Source organism: Leopardus geoffroyi, chromosome E2 (assembly GCF_018350155.1).
Source record: "Leopardus geoffroyi isolate Oge1 chromosome E2, O.geoffroyi_Oge1_pat1.0, whole genome shotgun sequence".
Taxonomy (NCBI): Eukaryota; Metazoa; Chordata; class Mammalia; order Carnivora; family Felidae; genus Leopardus; species Leopardus geoffroyi.
In genome coordinates, this window is record NC_059335.1 from 60,973,308 (window position 1) to 60,995,487 (window position 22,180).

The following is a 22,180-nucleotide window of genomic DNA, read 5'->3' on the forward strand; positions in this document are numbered from 1 at the left end:
GACTGGTCTGGGCCAGCACGACATGCCCTCCCCTGAGACTTGGGGGAGGAGACTCTGTCAGCCACGTGGCCTCGAGGGTCTGAGGGGGCAGCTGGCCGGGCTCCTGCCGCTCTCCCCCACCTGGCCCCAGGCCCCCGCGAAGCTCAGGGTGGGGTTGGGGACTCCTGGGGCAGAGCCTCAGGTGCCCAACAAGGAGGAGCCCCTGAGTCGCAGGCAGGAAACCCCGCAAAGGCACAGGCTCGAAGGGATGGCGGAGGTTAAACGGCACCTACCTCCCGACCTCAATGGCGAGGGCAGGACGCCTTCCACCCCTTCCCGGCCACACGGATACAGCGTGCCCAGCGTTTCCCCGGGGACCTCAGGGCCAGACCCCGGCAGCTGGCCGTGTGGCCGTGCGGCGCCAGGGCGCGAAGACCCCCGAGCTCTGGCGGGTGCGGCGTGCCCGTGACGGTGGCTCAGCCCCAAATCCACGGGGGCCAGGAGCCCAGGGTGCTCCCCCCGCCCCGGAACAAAGCCGGCCCTGAGGTTTGAAGCCCCCGTGGCTGCGCCCGAGGGCCGTTGTGAGCAGGACCCACTGAGGACAGAACTCATTTGTTCGCATCAAGTGCTCGGGGACCCGGGAATCGAGCCTGCTCCCCGGGACCCCCGGCCAGTCGCCACTGTCGCCTGCCCCCCAAATGCCTCCGCCCCCGTGGCCGGGGCGCCCCGGGCCAAGACTGTGTCCGCCACAGCTCTGCGCACAGAGGCTGATGGCCGGAGCCCCCGCCAGCGTTGTCCCCAGGCCTCCCTGCTGCACCCGCACGCCAGTCCTGTGGGGCTGCTCTCGCTGGCCGCACCGGATGGCCGGCGATGCCCAGAGGGGGGTGGGAGCTCACCTGTCACACACACAGCACAGGCAGTGGGCCGGGCTCACACCGGGCTCTTGAGCAAAGGTAACTGAGAAGCGGGCACGGTCCAGACGGTGGAACGTGACTCAGCCGGGGAAAGGAATGTGGGCCCCGTTCATGCCACACGCTGGTGGGTCCCCAAACCGTCGTGCTGCGTGACAGCCGCACACAGAGCTTCCTGTCACAGGGTCCTGCTTATGCGAATTGGCCAGAAGAGGCAGGTGGGTGGCTGCGGGAGGCCGGGGCAGGGGGCAGGGGGCCCCGCTAAGCCACACAGAGCGTCTAATAGAGGGATGGAAATGTTCTAGAATTAGGAGGTGCGGGTGGCTGCGCAGCTCTGCAAATGTGCTAAAAACCACCGGCTCGTACACGTCCAGCAGGTAAATCATATGCTCTGTGACTTGTCTCAACAAAGCTGTATTAGAATCCAAGCAGACCCAGGACCAAAGCACCTCTGAGCCTCAGCACCACCCCCCTGCCCAAGGGCGCAGGCCGCGTATCGGCGGGGCTCCGGCAGGACAGTTCGGGGCGCAGGGAGCCCCAGAAGCCGCAGCGGGAGGGAGCCCGTTGGGAGGGAAGGCTCCGGAACAGGCCGTGTGGGGAAGAAGACCTAAAATAATTCTAAGAACCTGAAACCCCCGGGGAGAAGTGGGGGGTGGTGCGGTCGCCTCGAATGGGGAACTCCTCGTGGAGGGAAGGAGAAGTCTTATCTCGGGGGGCGGGGGATGCCAAGCAGGGGAGGGCAGGGGCGGTGGGGGAGGGCTCTGGTTCAAGGGCCCTCGGGTGCCATGTGCCTGGGCGATTGCAGAGGGGGAGAAATTCCCGTTCTCCTGATGGGGAGACAGAGGCTGGTATGTGAGCACGAGCTCCAGCGAATCCGGGTCCGAGTTCTGCCGCCCCCAGCGTAGACCACGAGCCCACCGACTCCCCTCCGAGCACCCACCCCGGCCGGGTCGTGCCAGGCACCATTCACGGCTGGGGATCGGGGGAATGGGGTGAAAGCATCCTCACGGCCCTGGTTCCAGCAGACATGAGCGGGCCCACCCCCTTTCCGCTGGTAAAGGGGTTGGGTCACTTGAAGTCACTGTGGGGCAGGCTCTGTGCCCGGAGCCAAGGGCACTGACCTGTGGGACCAAAACGGCCCTGCTCTCACAGATGGGACTGGACCATTACACGAATAGCAGCTGTGACCACTGGTGGGCTTTGGCGAACGGGGGCGCCTCTCCATCGCGGGCACGCAGTTAGGGCCAGACTGGCACGGAAAGGCAGGCCTGGGAAAAGTGTGGGGCCCCTGGGGCCCCGGGGTGGCTGGCGGCTGTCACGGGGGCCTGGCGGTCTGGGATGGGCGGTGAGGACAGGGCGTGCTGTTCCCCTTAAGCTCAGGCACAGGAGACAATGTTCTAGAAGTAAATTAGCAGGATGCTGTGATTGTCAGAGAGGCCGGGGGAGCAAGACGGAGGGAAGCCAGGCGAAGGGGAGAGAATCAGGAGAGAAGGGTCCCAGAGAAGCTTGCAAAAATGGAGAGAACTCGGGGAAAGGGAAGCCCCGGGAGGAGGGGCGGCTCTTTGTTTAAAAGTTCCAAGGAGGACAGGTCTGTTGTCCCCTCCAACGATGTTCAGTAGAAGCCTTTGGGGATAAGAGGAGACCCTTTGGGGATGAGCCCGGGCCCCGGGTCACTGCTCCCGCCGCCTTTGCCCTCCAGAGGCCCTTCAGACACAAGTGGTATTACAATGATGTCTCGGCATGGGGGCCGAGGGCAGTGTGGTCTTTCCCCGTCCTCCAGGGTCCTGAGGACGGCCAGTGGCGGAATGCTCACGGGGCCACCTGCTGTACTGACCTGGTGGGGCCACAGCCAGGCCGATGGGGCCCCGCGTGCGGAGGCCGCTTGCAGACAGCAGAGAAGATGTGAAATTAGAAGTCAGAAAGTCCTGGTTTGGGAAGGAGCCTCAGAGACGCGGACAGGAGCCCTGTCGTGGTGGAAACAGCAGTCTGCTGAGTGAGGCTTCTACAAAAGCCCCCGTTTTCCTTAGGAAAAGGGGCTGGCCCGGTTTTCTTCTCTCTTCCTCTTCTTCCTTCTCAGAAGGCAGATGCGATGCCTGGAGGTGGCGCAGCCACTTTGCAGCCCGGAAGCCACAAGTACGTGGAGGGTAGAATCCAGAGCAAAAAAGCCTCCGTCCCAGATGGCGGCATTTCGTTACAGCCGGAGCCGTTCGCCTCTGGGCTCTCGTCACCGGGACAGAAACAAACATCCTGGTCTCTACTCCTGTTAGGTTTTCTGCTATTTGCAGCTGCACACGATCCTACTGGACATAGGGTTCAAGTCCTGTATGGACAGGGTTGCCAGATGGAGGAAATAAAAACTCAGGATGCCCAGTTAGATTTGGATTTCAGATTAATGATGAACAATTTTTAGTATAAGTGTATCCCAGCCAATATTGGGGGCATGCTTATATTCAGCTGTTTATCTGAAATGTGACTTTCAGGGGCTCCTGGGTGGCTCAGTCGGTTAAGAGTCTGACTTCGGGTGAGGTCACGTTCTCACGGTTCTTGAGTTCGGGCCCCGCGTCGGGCTCTGTGCTGACAGCTCGGAGCCTGGGGCTGCTTCAGATTCTGTGTCTCCCCGTCTCTCGGCCGCTCCCCTGCTCACACTCTCTCTCTCAACAATAAACATTAAAAAAATTATTGAAATTTAACTTCGGCTCTACCCACGGATGAAGCAAAGGAAGGCAAGGTTGGAATCCGTGGCGTGAGTTGTTTGAGATCTTGTGAGTAGGTGCTGGAGTGTAGCCTGCTGTCCTCTTGTCTCTGGGGCCTCCCTTGTTTCCTTCTGCCCCAGGGTCTCTAGCACTTTCTTAAACCTGCCATAACAGGTGTGCAGGGGCGGCTGACCCCCAGGGGTCGTGTGTGACCCAGGACTTGAAGGCAAGTGGGTTTCGAGCTCGCTCTGTTTGCCGGGGCCAGCGGAAGCACCGTGCCGCGAAGGTTGCCGAAGCCCGGTCCGCGCTCGGTGGGAAGGAGCTGGAGAGGCCAGCCTCGCCTGTCACAAGCCCCGGAAGGGCTCCCGGGCCCCCGGGCAGCGGGCTGTAGCCCGGGCCAGTCAGTGGAGCCCAGAGTCTGAGAGGTTCTTGGGAACCACATTTCTAAGAGTGGCATTTGCTGAGCCCCGCGGAGCGCCTGGGGAGACACTCAGGGTCTCCCTTGGCCCCGGGGGCACTCTGCACGCCCCCAGCACAGAAGCCGGTGTGACAACGGGAGGGCGTCCCTAGTGCCCCGTGCCTGTGGTGGGGGTCACGGCACCAGCTCCCTGCCCAATTTCTGCACACGGACGTGGCTTGCATTGACTTGCTCTGAAGGTGAAGTCTGGGCCACACCCCCCACGTCACAAATCTGTGCCCCGTGTGGTCTGCAGAGGAGACAAGGAAAGGGGGCCACGGTGCCCCTTCTCGGCTCCAAGGCCCCAGGCAGAGACGCTGGGGGCCGGCTCCCCCCACAGCAAGCCTGGAGGTGAGGCCAGGTGACGGGAAGGGAGAGAGTGCCACCCTAGGCCCTAGGAGCAGGGGTGGGACACAGGGTGCCCCGGAGCAAGGCCATTAACGAGTTTCCAAGGTCTGCGGCTGCTGCGGGACAGGCACTGTAGGAGTCAACAGGACCCTGAGGCCTGGATTCAGGGCCCATCCTCGGCCTCGTTTTTATGTTTCCTTTAAAGAAAATTAAGATTATTAAAAAAAAATTTTTAACATTTATTCGTTTTTGAGAGACAGAGAGAGACACAGATCGCGAGCAGGGGAGGGGCAGAGAGAGAGGGAGACACAGAATCCGAAGCAGGCTCCAGGCTCTGAGCTGTCAGCACAGAGCCCGACGCGGGGCTCGAACTCACGAACCGCGAGATCATGACATGAGCCGAAGTTCGACGCTGAACCGACGGAGTCCCCCGGGCGCCCCAAGATTATTTTTCTTGTGGTAAAAGACACAGAACAGAAAGTTGCCCATTTTAACCATTTTGAAATGAACGATTCAGCGGCCGTGAGCGTCCTGACAGTGTGGCCGCCACCGTGTCTAGCTTCAGGACGCTTTCGTCCCCACGGGAGGGACCCGTTCCCATCAGCTGGCATCCCACTCCCGCCCCCCCCCCCAGCAACGGGAACCCACTTCCCGTCTCTCTGGGTTTGCTGTGCCCATGTCATGTGCATGGAATCGCTCGGCGTGAGGCCTTTGTGTCTGGTTCCTCGCGCGCGGCGTCACGTTCCCAGGGTCCATCCGAGCCCCTGACGCTCCGCCGTCCGGGACCCTCTCTCGGCTGGTGCTTCTTGAGCGCCCGGTTGCCAGGCACGGTTCTGACCCTGGCGAGAGCTGCCTGCTCGGAATCCCAGGTGATAGCGGCTCGGCCTGGCGCAGGCAGGGATAGGCAGGGAGGCACAGGCCTGGGTTCGAGGCCGGGCCCGGCCACAGAAGTTGTGAGGTTCTCATCTCTCCGACCTCCCGTCTCCTCACTCGCAGCGGGGCTGCTGTGGCTGGAGGGCCGTTGGCCTGCAGGGGTCTCCCAGAAAGAAGATCGATCGGACTTCCGGGGAAAAGAAACGGAGAATCTTCCGGCCCCCAAGCCCTGTCCTGTGCAAAAGGGCCTCCAGCGGGGGTCTTTAAAACCCACACGCACGCGAGGTGACTTTCCAGGTTTGTGGACAAGATAGCTAAGTGGAATCCGTGAGGTCCTCACGTTCCACTTTGTTTCGGCAAAAACTTGGGCCTGTGGTCTGCACGTCGTCCTGTGTCACCTCACCTTTCCTGATCTCCTTCTCCTGATTACGTGGTCGCACCTGACACTGCCCCCCCTGCAGCCTGAGTCCGACCACACGGCTTCGCCTCGGGGCATAAAAACCCAGCGAGGCTCCCTGCTCCCTACCTTCCTCTGGTGGCAACAGCTGTCCCAGCCGTGCGTAAAGGCAATAGGATGACCTCAGTCCTCTGGGACTGAGCCAGGTTGTCAAGGGTCAGTGGCCCTGAGGGGATGTGCCTTTGCTGACTTTCCCTTGGATCCCAGACTCTAAGTTAGGTGTTAACCTGTAGGCAGTTGACAAGTTGCAAACTATTTTTGCTTTGGTAGAAAAGATTGTGCTTTATACTGAGTCTGGTGTGGTGTCTTCTGTGACATTCTTGTCTCGTGGGATTTAAAACTGCCCATGTTTCTCCTTGAGTCATCTTTGCCATCCTGCTGGACACACCTTTGACGCATCTTGTCCTGCTGGACGCATGCTTGTTGTATGTTCATATAAGAATTGTTTTTAACTTTTTGAAAGGTATACTTTGTACTTTCCTTCCTGCCTTCCTACTTTCTTCCTTTTCCATTCAACATCCATCCACCCATCCATCCACCATCCATCCATCCATCCAGTATCTATCCATCCACTTATCTATCCATCCATCCATCCATCCACCCATCCATCTGTCCATCCATCCATTTGTCCATCCATCCATCCATCAATTCACCCACTATCCATCCACCCATCCATCCATCTATCCATTCACTGTCCATCCAACCATCCATCCATCCAGTAACCATCCACTATCTATCCACCCATCCACCCACCCATCTACCCATCCATTCACTCATCCATCCATCCATCCATCCATCCACCTGTCTGTCCATCCATCCATCCATCCATCCTCTTCTCCATCTATCCATCCATCCATCCATCCATCCATCCATCCATCCATCCACCCACCCATCTATCCATCCATCCATCCATCCATCCATCCATCCATCCACCCACCCACCCATCTATCCATCCATCCATCCATCCATCCATCCATCCATCCATCCATCCATTCGTCTGTCCATCCACCCACCTATCCACCTATCCATCCATCAATGCACCTATCCATCCATCCATCCATTCATTCATCCATCCACTCATCCATCCATCCATCCATCCAACCATCTGTCCATCCATCCATCCATCCATCCATCCATCCATCCATCCATCTATCCATTCACTGTCCATCCAACCATCCATCCATCCAGTATCCATCCACTATCTATCCACCCATCCACCCACCCATCTACCCATCCATTCACTCATCCATCCATCCATCCATCCATCCATCCACTCATCCATCCATCCATCCATCCATCCATCCACCCACCCATCCATCCACTCATCCATCTATCCAGCTGTCCATTTATATCAGAATTGGAGTTCCAAAGTGAGACAGTTGGATCATTTAATACCATGCTTGTTTGAAATAAAAGCTGACAAATATTAGTCTGGGTGGAGTGGTCCCCAGCCCTGCCAATCTGCTTTTGTGGTGACATTTCCACTAATTAAGTGAGGTAAACCTGCAGCTTCTCAGTTTTCATGGAAATAGGTCCCAAGCACGTGTTCAGCATGAAATGTGCGGTGAGGTGGACAACATGACTTTTGATTGTTGAACCAACCGGCATGTTGGCACCATCGTCAAGGGGCCTGCGTCGGCTCATTGGTTTGGAAGGGTGTTCTTGGTGCGGTGCCCCCCAAAGGCCCCCGTCTCGCCTCTGCCACATTGTTGTGTTTCCCGCTGAGTGGGCTGCACGCCTACAGAGCAGAGAATGTGCAGAACAGTCGTGTCCCTCTGTGTGTGCTCACGAACGTGGATCTGTCACGTGTGTGCGTGAGGCTGGGGAGCAGGTGCTAAGACCACGCCTCTCACAACCCCGTGGCCAGGCTGTGGGATGCGGCTAGCCGTCACCTTTGCAAGCCTCTCGAGTGGCCACGAGGCCACGGTCATCCCCCCAAACAGAAGCAACCCAAGGGCCCGATGTGACTGAGCTGGGTAAGGTGGCTTTGTGAGAAGTACCACGCTGAAGGGAACTTGTGTTTTCCCAAGACCGTTGTAGGAGACAAGCGAGCAGAAACTAATAAGAGACCAAAATACCGACACCCCCTTGGCGTCCAGTGTGGGTCAGGCCCCTCCGTCACCAAGTGACGCCACGCCGTCTCGGTGCCACGGGGTTCAGCCGGGAGGTCAGCGTGCTTCCTTCGCTGAGCCAGAAGATGAAGGGAAATCACTCCCCTGAGAGCTCGGCGCCCAGAAGTGCTTCTCTGACCACCGCCAGCATTTATCACCACACCCCTGCCTCAGGACCCCGGAGCCCTAGCCGGCTGCCCTGGCGTGTCCACTCCATAGCTGAGTCTCCGGCTCCCCCCGCCTGAGCCGCAGCCGCTTCCCCGGCACAGTGGGCTGGTGTGGGGGGTGCCTGGGGGCTCAGCCAGCAAATGGGCAGACGCAGAAAGTCCCGCGGGCCCCTTCCTTCTGGCGCCGTGGAGGGTCCGAGGCATCGCCCCACCCCAGCCGCTCAGAACCCCAGTTCTGGCTTCCTAGAGCCGAGCGGGTCACACGCGGGTCACATCGTCAACGGCCTGCGGATGCCAGCACTTTCCACCAGCTGACTTTCCGGTCACAGGCTTGCGGCCCCGGGCACGGCGGGTTCACCTGTGTCCTGAGCGGGAGCAGGAGGGTGGCCGCAGGCAGGGGAGGTGTGCCCGGGCGAGAGCCACACCTAGGCGGGCCACACGGCCTTCTCTGCTCGCGGTTGGACCCCCCCTTCCCGCGGCCTCCCCTGGGCTGACCGCTGAGCCCACATTCACAAAGGATTGGACCGGATTGGCCGAGGCACCCCGCCCGGCGCTCTGCCTCCGGCCTCGCCTCTCTGGCCGGTGTTGGTTTCCACAAACAGGAAGCCCCCAGGAGCCACGGCCACCAGCGACCTCCAGAAACATCCACAGCACTGTTGGCCACTCCAACCGTCCGAAAAGCCTTTATCCACTGGGGCTGGGAGGCTCCCTCCCAGCCCCGCCCTGCAGCCCTGGGCTACAGAGAGCTGCCCACACCCATGTAGCATCATCGAGGAGGAAAAACTGGGAAAGAATATATAGAACACGATACTTTTATGTAACATTTTAAAATACCGAAAATCACAGTGTATCTGGGAAGGACACACAGATAAACTAGTCCCCTGGGTGGGTCCAGCCTCAAGGCACTAAGTGCTGATGCGTTATTGGCCCATTTGACAGAAGAGGAAGCAGGAAGGTGGTTGGGGTCCAGCAGCTCCGGCCAGACCCCAGCGGGAACGGGTCCTGCCCCGGTAGCCTGGCTTTAAACAGCTCATGGCTGGGGTGGCGAATCTATAATAATCCATTTTTACAAAGAGAGAAGGTGCAGGGTGCTCGCCTGTCTGCTCCCGGTGATGGGGCCCCTCTGGTGTGTGTAAATTATTTCAGAGCTCAAATTACAGGGGGGGCCTCAGAGACAAAGGGATCAGACAAGCAGGGAACCGGGGCGGGGGGGGGGGGGCGGGAGCTGGCGACGGGTCAGGCCTGTCCCTCCTCTGTCCCGGGTCTGTGGACGGGGCCGCACGGGAGATGCCCCGCGTTCTGGCAGCCGGAGGAAAGGGGGACCAAGAAAGCAGTGAAATTGGCTTTAATGCTATGTTCTGTTAAATCTGACCCACCGGAAACATCCTCCTTTTTACAAGTATTCAAAGTTAAAAGTTATTAAGGTATTTCGCACCCTGTTTTTGCACCAGGACCGTGAAACCCCGCCAGGGTGGCTGAGGTTGGGCTGGGGGCTGGGGGCTGGGGCCACCTCTGTCTGCTGGGGGTGCACTGAGGCTCAGAGGGGCCCCTGTGGCGGGAGGCCCGGTCGTCCTCGTCGCCGGGGCGGAGGGCTGGGCTGCAGCTGCGTCTGGGTGGCCCCAGGGAGCGAGGGAAGCACCTGGCAGTTTCGGTTTCCGACAGGAAGCTGCCTGCTCCTATCTCCTCGCCCCGGCTGCACCCTCTGCCCCAAAGCTCTGGGTGGCGCCCCGCCCGGAGAGCCCCAGGTGGGGACAGCCCCTCGCTGGGACGAGGAAGCCTGGCTGAGGGGCCGGGGCCAGGCGCAGCCCCTCTCGGCCTCCTGGGCCTCCCTGAACTTGGGAGCGCGGTGCCCCCCCCCCGGGGGCCATAAAGGCGGGGAAGGGCTCTGACTTGCACTTTTCGTCAGCTGCCTATCACCTGCTTTTAGGATGTTTGGTCCCAACCTCCGTGTAACTGGGGAACAATGTTTGGTGGTACAGGGGCAGGAATGGGCTTGGCATCTGTCGTCTGTCTGTCTGTCTGTCTGTCTGTGTGTGTGTCCAGGCCTGGCAGAACCATCCAGACAAGACCTCCTCTGAGGACCCTGGGAAATACTGTGCGGAAAGCAGGGGTGCGGGGCCGCCCCGAGGTGCTGGGGAGGCGAACCACCACCTCTGGGTGCTGGGGTCCCGTGCCCTGGGGTGCCCTGCACAGACGGGGGGGCCGGGAACCTTAGATATTGGGTCCCAGTCGGGGAGCCCAGCTGCGAGGAGAGGCCAGCGGCCCAGCCCCAGAGCCGAGGGGCCCCTGTCTGAGGCCGAGGCAGGCTGGCCCCGCGGCCTGGGGCCCATACTCACTGCAGTTTGCCGTGAGGGGCACAGCCAGGTGGGACCATGTGCCAAGGTCCCCCCTGCCCCTCCCGCTGGCCCTTCCTCCCCGACCGCTCCCCCTGGTAGGGTCTGCGAGGTCGGGGCTTTCCACACACTCAAAATGCACCCCAACTTGGGAGGGAAGGAGGAAGCTCTGGGGGCCGCAGGGCGGGGTCAGCTCCCCAGTTCCTTCTCCACTGGCCTCTCTGAGCCGCCCCAAGTGGCCTTTGCAGGGAAGGGACTGCAGGGGTTCACGGGCAGGGTCCTGGGAGGCAGTGAGCACCAGCAAGGGGGGGGGGGGGAGGCAGGGCCGGACCCAGGGCCGGCCGCCCCACCAGAGCCGTCTCTCAGCAGTCCCCCAGCCCGTCCGAGGTCTGGCCGTCGTCCCCACGTCACAGACGCGGACGGGCCTGCGGGGTCGTGGGGTCACCACCCCGCGGCCGCACCGCTGAGCGCACAGAGTCCGGGAAGCCAGGCCGCGCAGAGCAGGGCACAGACCCCTGCCCACACCTCGTCCTCGGAGCGGCCTCCTCTGAACCGTCCCATCCCCCTCCTGGGCCTCCTCGCAAAGGAGATCCCTCCTCGAGGTGTCTGTGAGGCCCCTCAGGCCCAGGGGAGGGCCCGGGCGCCAGGGCCAGGCCCCCGGGGCCGAGGGTCATGAGGGTAAGGACTGAGAGAGAGCTCCCCGGACTTGGAGGGCCGTGCAGGGCCCGGGCCCCTCTCTGCCACCTGCCCGCGTGTTCAGACCTACAAGCTCCTCTGTGCCTTTGTCCCTGCCTCAAGGCTTCGCGCCCCACAGTGCTTCCTCTCCGACAGACCCCTGTCCACACCCGCCCCCCTCTGGGAGCCACACGGGAGGTCCACACCCGTCTTAAGTCCCCAGCGGCAGGGAGCGTCAGAAACAACACTGCGGCGTCCGGGGTTCTGGCGGGCAGCGGTAGGCCGGGCCGAGGCCAGCGCTCTTGTGCTCCCCAAAGGTTTCACAGCAGCAGCAGCAGCAGAGGGGGCTTCGCTGGGGGGCTCCGGGCCGGGCAGACAGCTCTGCCCCACATCAGCTGGCGCTCGTGTGATGCAGGTGCCAGCTGTGGGGCGTCAGGCAGCACCTGCCTCGGGCTCCGTAGCGTGGGCCACCCAGACCCCACTGCAGGCTCTAAGAGGGTCTGGCTGGGGGCGGGGGGGGGGGGGGAGCTGCTGAGTGAATCTGCGCCCCTGGGCGGCGGATGCCGGGGGATCCCTTTCCTGAGGTCCCTGTCGGGGAGCGCCTGCCGGGGACGTGCTGTGTGACCCGGGGCGGGTTTTCTGACCTCTCTGATTTGTGTCCTCACCTTACAGTCAGGCCGACGGCGCCTTGCAGGCCGGCCGAGGGAAGCCGCACCCCGGGCCAGGAAGGAGTCTGGGCTGGATTTGCCACCCCCCCCCCCGCCCCCTCTACCCCGTCCCCTCCCGCAGCCTGGGGAACAATAGCTTCCATGTCCCTGTTCGCAAGGCTGCCGGCCGCCTGGGAGACCGTCAGCGATGCCCCTAGCACCGTGTCCCCCTGGGGAGGCTGCGCTGGCCTGGGGGGCAGGTGCACCCCTCTCCTCCACCGTGCCGCCTGGACCCTCGCACCAGGGGCAGAGGGGGCCGCACCCGAGGAGGGGTCTGCCCACGTTCTCTCAGACGCCAGTCCCAGTTGGTGAGCCCAAAGGGGGCCACACCTGATTCCTCCTGACCCACCAGCTCTATAGCTGGGGAGGGGGTCTGCACGCACCGAGGCCTCTGACCGGGGCCCTGGGCCCTGGGCCCTGTGGCTCCCGCTGCCCGGTACTATCCACACCGAGGCTCCTCAGGCTGCGAGAGAGGGGACCCCAGCTGCCTCAGGGACACCCTCTGGCTAGGAGAGGCCATCAGGGTCGAGCAGGGATCACCACGTCCTTGTCCCCGCTGCCTGGGAGGGAGCTGAGGCCCATGTGGTCAGGCTTCCGGCAGATTCCATCGCTAGTCTCCAGGCCCACCTCGGCCTCAACTCCAGGTGCTGAGCTGGCCCCCAAATCTGGAGGGCTTAACCTTGCCAGGCTGGGGACTGGAGGCGGACACAGCCTAGGGGGGACTCAGGTGGGTCCCAGAAGCCCTCCGTGGCCTCAGCCAAAGCAGCCCTGTCTGTGGGCCAGCCCTTACGCTGCCCTCCGTGCAGATCACCTGCCTTGGGGAGGAGGGGGAGGGGCAGGGCCTCACCCGGGGTCACTTGGGGGGGCCAAGTGACCTGTCCAGAGCCTACCATTTCCAGGAGGCCTGGCCGCCAGGTGTCCCCAGCAACCGGCCACGGGGACCCCCTGCAAGGGAGGGTGCCCTCCGGGTCCGTCTCTGAACACTGCCCCTTAGGGGCCGAAGGGTCAGCCCCCAGGTCCGGCTCCAGCCCCTGGCCCCGCCTGCTGACCCCAGGCAGCTCACCCTCTGCCTCTGGGCCTCAGTTCCTTGCCAGACAGACCTACAGGCCCCTCAGCCCCCCCAGCCCCCATGGTGGCGTCAGCAGGCACACACCGTGCGGGGGGAGGTGGTCTCCTCCGGGCGTAGGATGCACCCACTCTCGTCAAGGGCTGAGCACCCGTGAGCCGGCACCGCCGTGGGCACCAAGGGGATGGCAGCGAGCAGAGGGCAGAGGCAGCGGCCCAGTGCCAGCGGGGCGACGTGACAAGTGAATGTGGGGACCCGCCAGACACCTCGTTTGCTGGTTAGAATCATAAACAGAAGGGGAAGATACAGCAGGGAGAGGAGGGTGAGGAGGAGGGTGAGGAGGAGGGAGCAGGGCAGGTGCCTGAGGGGCGGTCGCAAGGAGGGGCCGGCAAGGGCGCAAGGACGAGGGTGAGGGTGGGAAGCCCTGGGAGGGCCTGTGTGCAGGCGTGCTGTGATCCGACTGACTTTGTCATAGGCTCGCTCCCGCAAGTGACAGAGACAAGGCAGGTCGGTAAGTGCCCCGAGAAGCTGCACTGATGCCCACCTGCACCCTGGGCAGCTGTCAGGGGCTGCCTGTCCGCCCCGGCGGGGGTTGTAATCGCTAATGCCCACTGCGCTCCAGCCTCCGCTGCAGAACAATCCATGTGAATGATCCGGAGCCCACGGAGTCCACGGGCCCCGTGGCCAGCCCAGGTGACGCCCCTCTTCTCCCCGGCCGCCGCCCCTCCCTTGGCTAACAGCAACCGAGGCCTTGTCCAGAGCAGATGATCCCAGAGGGAACACGGACGGAGAGTCCTGGCTCAGTAGTAACCTGTTCTGGCCTCCCCCCGGGGCCACGCTTCCTGGCTGTGCCTCCCCTGGTCAACCGTAGTCACGGAAGTGAAAGTGTGAGAAAGCCCCCGCAGCCGGCTGCTGAATCAGGTTAACACGGATGCCTGTCTCTGCAGTCAAGATACCTCGAGAAGTGAAAGCCTTCTTTGCCTCCTCCAGCTGCCCTCTTGGGACCACTTCCTCCAGGAAGCTGGCCTGGATTGCACCCGGCCGGCAGCTCTATCTTCCTAGGCTCAGATTCGGGGTTCAGTGGGTGGGGAGGACATGGCTGGTTGGTGTCCTCTTGTTGGCCTGTCTCAGGAGGCTTGTGGCACGGGGACGGCATGGGCAGGGGACACACATGTTCCAGCAGACACTGAGGGCCCCAGGAGCAAAACGCCCCACATTTCCTGGGGGAGGAAGGGGTCCTGGCTTTCCCCAGGAGTGGCCTTCCTCTTTGTCCTGACATAAGCCTCAGGGGACTGCAGGCTCTGCCCTTGGAACCAGGCTTCCTGACCGAGTCCAGGGCTCCTGTGTGTCCAGAGTTTCCTGCCCCGGAGGCTGGCTCCGGAGGGCCACCCAGAGCGCCTCGGGGGATGCGGGGGGCGGGAGGGACGGGGGGGGGGGGTGTGTGTCCTGAGGGCTTCCCGACCCCTTGGACGACCACAGCCCCACTGCACTCCCTCTCCTGGGCTCTCTCCCAGCTCCTTCCCCTCTGCCCTTCTTTGCCCCTGCTCAGGGACATCGGCCCCCAGACTGTGTTTAACCTTTGCTCTGTTTAACCTTTGACCCTTATTAAAGGTCATCAAATCACCCTTCTCCAATCTCTCCGTGGTGCTGCTGGCTTCCTGCCAGGCGGTGGCCCTGGGGCCGGCTTCCTTCCCTGAACGGACCCTGCATCGTCTGCGGGGTCAACAGAGCCAGCTCAATCGCGCCTCCGCTCTGGCCTGCTGGGTGCCCCTGGGAACCTCGGTATCTTTTTCTGTGATGGCGGTCGCCATGACATGCGGGCTTGCAGGCCCCGAGCCAGGGTCCCCGGCACTGCGTGTTCGAGACAGGAACAGGAGGCGGGAGATGGGACCTGTCGCCTCAGGTCTCGGTGGGGTCTGAGCGAAGGGAAAAGCCCCTGCGGGAGGGCCGCCCTGCACACGGCGACGATACCGACAAGATCGAACGGCAAAGTTGCCAACGGTACTTTGTGCACAGACGCAGATGGTCACAGCCATGTCACAGGTCAAGCGGTCACTGCGGGGCTCAGCCCGGGCCCTCATCGCGGAGAGGGGCTTTCGGGCACACTCCGACCCCGATGCCCTGGGCACCCCGTGCACATCTATCGGTGTCCTGACGGTCCCCACAAGCACGGCCAGGGGCCACGGCTGAGTGACAAGAGGGATGGTGGGGGCTTGGGACAGAGACGGCCTTGCTCCCCGGGAGGCCGTGCGGCCACATCCTGACCACAGGCCGTGATAGAGATGGGCAGCACGGGCTCTGGGCGCCTTTCCCCAAGCCTGCTGCCTGGATACAGATGGGACGGTTACAGGTCTGGTCACCTGGACTGGGGGGCCCTGAATCCAATGACAAGTGTCCTTACAGGAAAGGAGAGGACATAGGGACACAGAGGAGAAGCCACATGAAGACAGGGGCAGAGATGGGAGGGACACAGGCACAGTTGGAGGAGGCAGGGAGGACCCTCCCCGGGAGCTGGAGGAGGGGGCTCGGCCCCGCCCACACCTCGATTTGGGGCCTCCAGACCTGGGGGCAGATAGATTCCTATTCCGAGCCCGCTGGTCGGTGGCACTTTGTCACAGTGGTCCCAGGAGATTAATACAGCAGGGAAGGGCATGCACGGAAGAGCCAAGGTCAAGGGGAAGCTGGAGGGGGCAGGGGGAGGACGGGGCCTGAGAGGGTGTGGTGGGGAGGAGGAGCCTCCCCACCGTGCTTGTGGGAACTGTCAGGACACCGATAGATTTGCACGGGGTGCCCGGGGCACACTGAGGTTGGAGTGTGCACGTGCTGGCTGTGGTGGCCTCTGGACCCTCCCCACCCTGGACCAGGTGGCCCACGGCCGGACTCCGCCGGGCTCCAGGCTCAGGACGGCACCTTCTGTGGGATCTCACCCAACCCCCACTGACCACCCAACACCAGCCACATCTGCTTGGACGCCTCTAGGGATTGATGCTCATGATCTCCCTGGTCACACGAAGGCTGAAGTCTGCCCCCTGGACCCCACGTTGTCCCTCCCCAGGGATACCAGAGCAGGCTCGACTCAGTTTCTCCCCCAGGTGGTCATGGTGAATTGCCCCCCAGCCTCCTCTGCTTCAGGCCAAATTGGAGTGACTTCAATGCTCTGTCCTGGCCCTCCTCTGCCGGGTGTCCTGGGTCCCATCTCTGGTTCCTGGTGGGGGCACAGCAACCTGACCCTCAGTCTCCTCGTCTGCAGAGTGGGCTTGTTGGAATGGGGGCCTGCACATACAGTAGGCGCCTAATAAATCCGAGCGAGGTAAACACTCCTCTTTCCCACTGCACGCTCAGGTCTCCCCTGCCCTGAGCGGGTCTACCACCCGTGGGGTCGCCGTGGCGTCCGGACCCATCCGGTCCTCCACCACAGCAGGGCTGCGGAGGGCGCCGGGTCCCCAGCCAGGCTGCTCGGCGCCTGCCGGGGGCTCTGCGGGGGGATCCGGCGGCCAGAAGGGCCATGCCGTCTGCCTGACCTCGGCGTGCGCCTCCTGCCAGCCGGACAGCCACGGCCACGTTCAGAGGTGTTCGCTCTCAGGCGGAAAGGCTCCGTCCTAACCCTTCAGAAGATATCACCCACTGTTGTTGCTTTCATACTTTAGGGCCACTTAACGTATTTTGGGGTCTCCGAGGTTTTCATGGATTCTTGGGGTGCCTGTGGGCCCCAGAAACTGCACGGTGGAGCCGTGCTCCCCACTGGCCTGTCCTAGACCCCGAGACCCCCCAGACCCCAAGGGCTCCCCCAGCCGGCCTGCTGCTCTCCCTGGCGGTCCCTCCAGCATTGCAGAGCCCTGGGGGGGGGAGGGGGTAGGGGGTGGGGTCTGGGGTGGCCTGAGGGGTTAGGACGTGTCCCAGCCTGGCTGTGGCCGTCCTGTGGAGCCGGACGATTAAGAAAAGATGGGCTGTGAGCTCGTAAAAGCCAGAGTACCTCGGGGCTGGGACTCCCGTGCCCACACAAGCCGGAGCCCAATAACACACTGGCCAAACACCCACTGTCCCGGGGAGCCCCCCCCCCGGGGGAGCAGTGAGCTTGGCATGCGCAGTGACCGCGGGGTCGATAAACTGATGGCTGGGATTCTGCATGAGACCGTCCGCCCCGGTGCCCGCGGCCCACCGGCACCGTGGAGGCACTGCCGCCTCAAACTCCTTCCTCGCGCGAACGCCCCCGCCCCATCCAAACACAACACGGCCCGAGGCTCGCACGCGCACCTGCTGTCTGTCCTCTCCCTCCGCAGCCTGGGAGGAGCTGCGCCTTGGCTCCATCAGGGAGCAGGAGGACAGGCTTTGACACACGAGGACCCTGAGGCCCAGGCGAGGACGCGGCGGGTGGCAGGGCCCGGCTGCCGGTTCCCAGACAGTGGCGGGGGGTGGGGGGGGCTACTGCCCCAGGAAGGGAAGAGGCTGTGTGGTGCCCACCAGGAACTTGACCGGACCGGAGCCACTGCCAGCCTGAGAGGCAGGGTGACCATGTGCCAGGGCCAGCAACCTGGCACCACCCTGTAGGCGTCTTGGAGTCACCCACGCGTGGGAGATGCCATGGGCGCACTCCTCACCCTGTCTCAAGGCAGGCTTTCCCACACCTGGCTTCGGGTGACCGATAGAGCCCGAATCAGGGGCTGGCCCTCGGGGCCTGGACGGCAGCAGGTTGGGGAAGCAGGCTCTACAGAGGTGGCAGGGACATCCCTGGGTCGGGGTGCCGGGCCTGCGGGTCAGGGGCCCACTTGGCCTCTGGAGAAGGCTCCAGCAGCGGGACCTGGGGCTGCGAGGTCTGGAAGGTTACAAAGTTTCCTCGGAGCGTGGCCACGTGGCGTGGGCTGGGGAGTGGGGTCGCCTGTTCACGGCTGTGCCCCCCCAGTCTTGGGGTGAGCCAGGGGCTTGGCAGTGGGGGCCACGGGGTGGCGGGGAGGCCTGCCCATCACCACTTCTCTCTGGCACCGGCTCCAAAGGGCAGGGGTCTTGCCAGGGACCGCTCATCAGTGGGTACGGCGGTTGAGTCCTGGACCATCGCTGGAGACCAGGGCCCCGGCCCAGGCCCTCTTCCCCGTGGCCCCAGTGTCCTCATCCCACCCCTAAGCCTCAGCGTCCTGCCGGGAGGACCGCACACCGCCTTCCTCACCGAGTCCCGGGACCCTGCCCGTGGGGGAAGACAGAGCCCACTCCCTCCTAGATGGGACTGAGCAGGCCCCTTCCAGCATCTGCCTCCGGGTGGGGCGCCCACACCCGGCCTGGCACCTGCCGGGCCCTCCGGGGCCACCTGTCCCAGCTGTGTGGGTTTGAGGTGAGTCAACAGAGCCAGGCAGGAGGCAGCCTGGAGATGTCACACTCTGACCACCTGCTCCGGCCCCCACGCCCCCCCCCCCATCCCCTTACCTGGCTGCCCTTCCTGGGGACCCCGGGGCACTGAGCAGCCGGTGGACGCGGCGACGCTCTCCAGCACAGGGCGACGCCAGGGACATAGGACTGGAGGTGGGTCCGGGAGGCAGTCCTGGCGCCGGGCGACAGGCGAGCAGCCCTCTGGGGGCCGACGTGAGCGCCCTTCCTGACCTCGTGGGGCCTCGAGGGAGGGAGGAGGGCCGCGGCCGGCCTGGCTCTCCGGCAGCCGGCGGCCTCTGTCCCCCAGACAGCTCCACGCCTTCCAGCAGCCGTGCCCGCCGGCCTGGGGAGGGGGCGGGAGGCTGCAGGGGCTCATGTGACGCAGGGCGGGCCTGGGGAGGCGCCGGTGGGGGAGGTCTCCGTGCAGCCCGCGGGCCGGGCAGCCAGCTGTGTCGCTGTGATAGTAGGGCCGGGGGCCGGGGAAGCGGCCTGCAGCTGTGCCCACCGCTTCCTCAACAGGAACCATCTGGGCCGGGCCCTGCCCGGCCTTCCCTCGCGGCCATTCCGGTCTGACTTTCCAACAACTTCCTCCTACCGCCAGCCCGCTGACACCACACCCACCTGGAGCCGGGACGGCCCGGACCGCCAGGCGCGCTTCCTCGACCGGGGCTGGGGGGGTAGTGTCCGTGCGGGCCGAGCCCCCGACCCCACGCGCCCCGTCCACCTGTGCCCCCCGCCCAACCTTGGGCCTGGCTGCGCTCCCCCCCCCACTGCCCTCGGCCGGGCTTTCCCCGCCTCCCCGCCCAGTTCCCCGGGGCCGCTTCCCTGAGGTTGGCCCTGCCCTGGAGTCAGACCTCGCCCTGCGTCCTGACCGGCCACCCCTCACCCCCCACACCCCTGGGGCTCTCCCTTGGCTGCCTGGGGCCTCCTGACCCCCACCCACTCTGAAAGGACCGCCGCAGGCCAGGTGAAGAAACCCCTCTCTGAGCGCGGTCTCCTGGCTGGGGGGGGGGGGGGGGTTCCTCAAGGAGACCCTTCCCCACTTCTCCATGGGCACCTTGCAGGGACAGTGACCAATGTGGATGGGATCTGCTGGGGGAATTAGAGCTGCTCCCCCAGTCTGAGGGCTTCCAGAAACCATGTCAGACCCTCTGTGTCCTCGGAGCCCCCTCCCCGCGGGCACTCAGCAAAGAGGGTGCCAGGTACCTCAGAGGCACTAAAAAGGCCACGTACCGAAGGCAGCCACAGATGTGGGGTGACGGCAGGAGAGCAGGTGGCCTGGTGAAGAAGACACCGGGCCCCGTGCCCCCACGCTGGCCCAGCAGTTGGCTCCCTTGGGGCCCAATCACGGCTGCAGGCTCAGCGTCGTCAGACAGGCCGAAGGGGTGAGGCCCGCAGACGCAGGGCTGGTGCACAGACCTCTGTGCTGTTTTCATTCCACTGAGTTGAGGTTTTCAGCAATGCCTGCACATGGTGAGTGCTGCCAGCCATGCATAAGGGGCACAGTAAGAAGTAAGACCCCCTCCCCCTGTTTCCTGGTGTGCGTCTCCAGAGCTCACGGCTGTCACAGTGGTTTTTTTTTGGGGGGGGGTCCTTCTGGAATTGGTGCAGGGACAAGACCGTGCTGCCCCATGTGCACACGTCCTCCCCACAGGGTGGACAGCTCCCCACTCCCAGGGTTCAGGCGGGAAGGAGGGTCCTGTGAGCCAGCCGGTCCCTGGGCATCACCGTTGTCCTCACGGCACCCCCTCTCTGCTTCCTGAGCTCTGACTCGGGACAGGACGGAGGGTCCGAGGCCCAACCCGGCCGGTCCCCTCCTTGCTGTATGGTGGTGACGGCAGGGCCGGCCTGTTGCAGGGGAGGGCCCTGTGCACGGCCTGCCCCGCGGTCAGCACGCACGTGTCTGTGTTCCTGACCTTGCCCCTGATGCTGCTTTCTAGACTGCACATGGCCAGGCCTCTCAGAGCTGGCAGAGAGAAAGACTCGGGGGCACAGGCCCCTGGGAAGGCAGCAGCTCGGCACCCGGGTGGGGCCGCCCCCGCCCCCGGGCCAGGCAGATGTTCAGGGCTCACACCTGCAGAAACACCCCCCACAGATGGGGCACTTCCACTTTCGGGAAGAAGCCTCTTGTCTGGCCTGCTTTTCTAGCGGTCAGGGCCGACAGGGGATGGGCTCCAAGAGGCCGGTTCGAGAGTAGGGGGTGGGGGCGGTCCTGGCCCCCGACGGCCACCTTGGGGGCACCTGCCCACGCCCTGCCCCTGCGCCCCACCCCCGCCCCCCAGGCCAGGCAGTTGGTGCTTGTGGGGAAGCAGACGTTGGCTGTGGCTTTCAGAGCTGGGCAGCCGGCTGGGAGATAAGGAGCTGAGGAGGAAGCGGCTGCAGCAGCAGGGGTGCGGGAGGGGGTGGGGCGCCGGGCCTGCCTGCCCACCCCGTCCCCGTGCTGCTCCCTCCAGAGACCACTGCCATCTGACCTTCCCCCACTCCCTCCCTCCCTCACAAACACCCATGGGGCCACGTGGGGGTTACGCAGGTGCCCTGCTTTCTGGGAACCTATGGGAAACAGACGTTCAATCAATAAGTCCTCAATAGATGTGGCTCAAGGGAGGTGACTTGGAAGCTGTGTATGAAGGATCAATTAGGAGCTCCCCCTGGGGATGTTGGGGGAGAGCATTCCATGTAGACGGACCTGAGGCAGCCTTACCTCCAGGCTTTCGGGAATCTGCAGGAGGGCCAGAGAGGTAGAGGGAGGCCAGTAGGGGACTGTGGGGGAGTGACACTGGATGGAAGCGGGCAGGGAAGCCTGCCTGGCTGAGTATATTATTTCTGCCTCCTTTTCTAGCCTGCAGGAGCCCCCATGACTGCTGGGTGGATGGGTGGATGGATGGATGGATGGATGGATGGATGGTTGGATGGTTGGATGGATGGACAAATGGATGGATGGATGGATGGATGGATGGATGGATGGATGGATGGATGGTTGGATGGTTGGATGGATGGACAAATGGATGGATGGATGGATGGATGGATGGATGGATGGATGGATGAATGGATAGGTGGATAGGTGGGTGGATAGGTGGATGGATGGATGGATGGATGGATGGATGAATGGATGGATGGATAGGTGCATTGATGGATGGATAGGTGGATAGGTGGGTGGATGGACGGACGAATGGATGGATGGATGGATGGATGGATGGATGGATGGATGGATAGGTAGATAGGTGGATGGATAGGTAGATGGATGGATGAATGGGTGGGTGGATGGATGGACAGATGGATGAGTGGGTGAGCAGGTGGGTGGGTGGGTGGATGGATGGATGGGTGGATGGGTGGATGGATGGTTGGATGGATAGGTGGATAGGTGGATGGATAGGTAGATGGATGGATGAATGGGTGGGTGGATGGATGGACAGATGGATGAGTGGGTGAGTGGGTGGGTGGATGGATGGATGGATGGATGAGTGGATGGATGGATGGATGGATGGATGGATGGATGGATGGATAGGTGCATTGATGGATGGATAGGTGGATAGGTGGGTGGATGGATGGACGAATGGATGGATGGATGGATGGATGGATGGATGGATGGTTGGATGGTTGGATGGATGGACAAATGGATGGATGGATGGATGGATGGATGGATGGATGGATGGATGGTTGGATGGATGGTTGGATGGTTGGATGGATGGATGGATGGATGGATGGATGGATGGATAGGTAGATGGATGGATGGATGGTTGGATGGTTGGATGGATGGACAAATGGATGGATGGATGGATGGATGGATGGATGGATGGATGGATGGATACGTGGATAGGTGGATGGATAGGTAGATGGATGGATGAATGGGTGGGTGGATGGATGGACAGATGGATGAGTGGGTGAGTGGGTGGGTGGGTGGGTGGAAGGATGGATGGGTGAATGGGTGGATAGGTGGATGGATGGATGGATGGATGGATGGATGGTTGGATGGATGGTTGGATGGATGGTTGGATGGACACATGGATGAGTGGGTGAGTGGGTGGGTGGGTAGATGGATGGATGG

At 62.9% G+C, this 22,180-nt stretch overlaps 1 protein-coding gene across 4 annotated transcripts in view; it reads right to left on the reverse strand.

The window, feature by feature from the left end:
* Positions 1–18,738, reverse strand: part of CBFA2T3 (CBFA2/RUNX1 partner transcriptional co-repressor 3) — an 86,139-nt gene extending 67,401 nt beyond the window's left edge. For 2 of the 4 annotated variants that reach the window (XM_045439992.1, XM_045439991.1), the window contains exon 1: positions 18,193–18,738. In XM_045439992.1, coding sequence (XP_045295948.1) covers positions 18,193–18,661 — 469 coding nt within the window. In that variant the 5' untranslated portion in view covers positions 18,662–18,738. Of the gene's footprint in view, positions 1–875; positions 1,402–18,192 lie in introns of those variants that run through there. The other 2 variants (XM_045439999.1, XM_045439993.1) reach the window with 2 other exon arrangements.
* Positions 18,739–22,180: the final 3,442 nt, after the last annotated feature.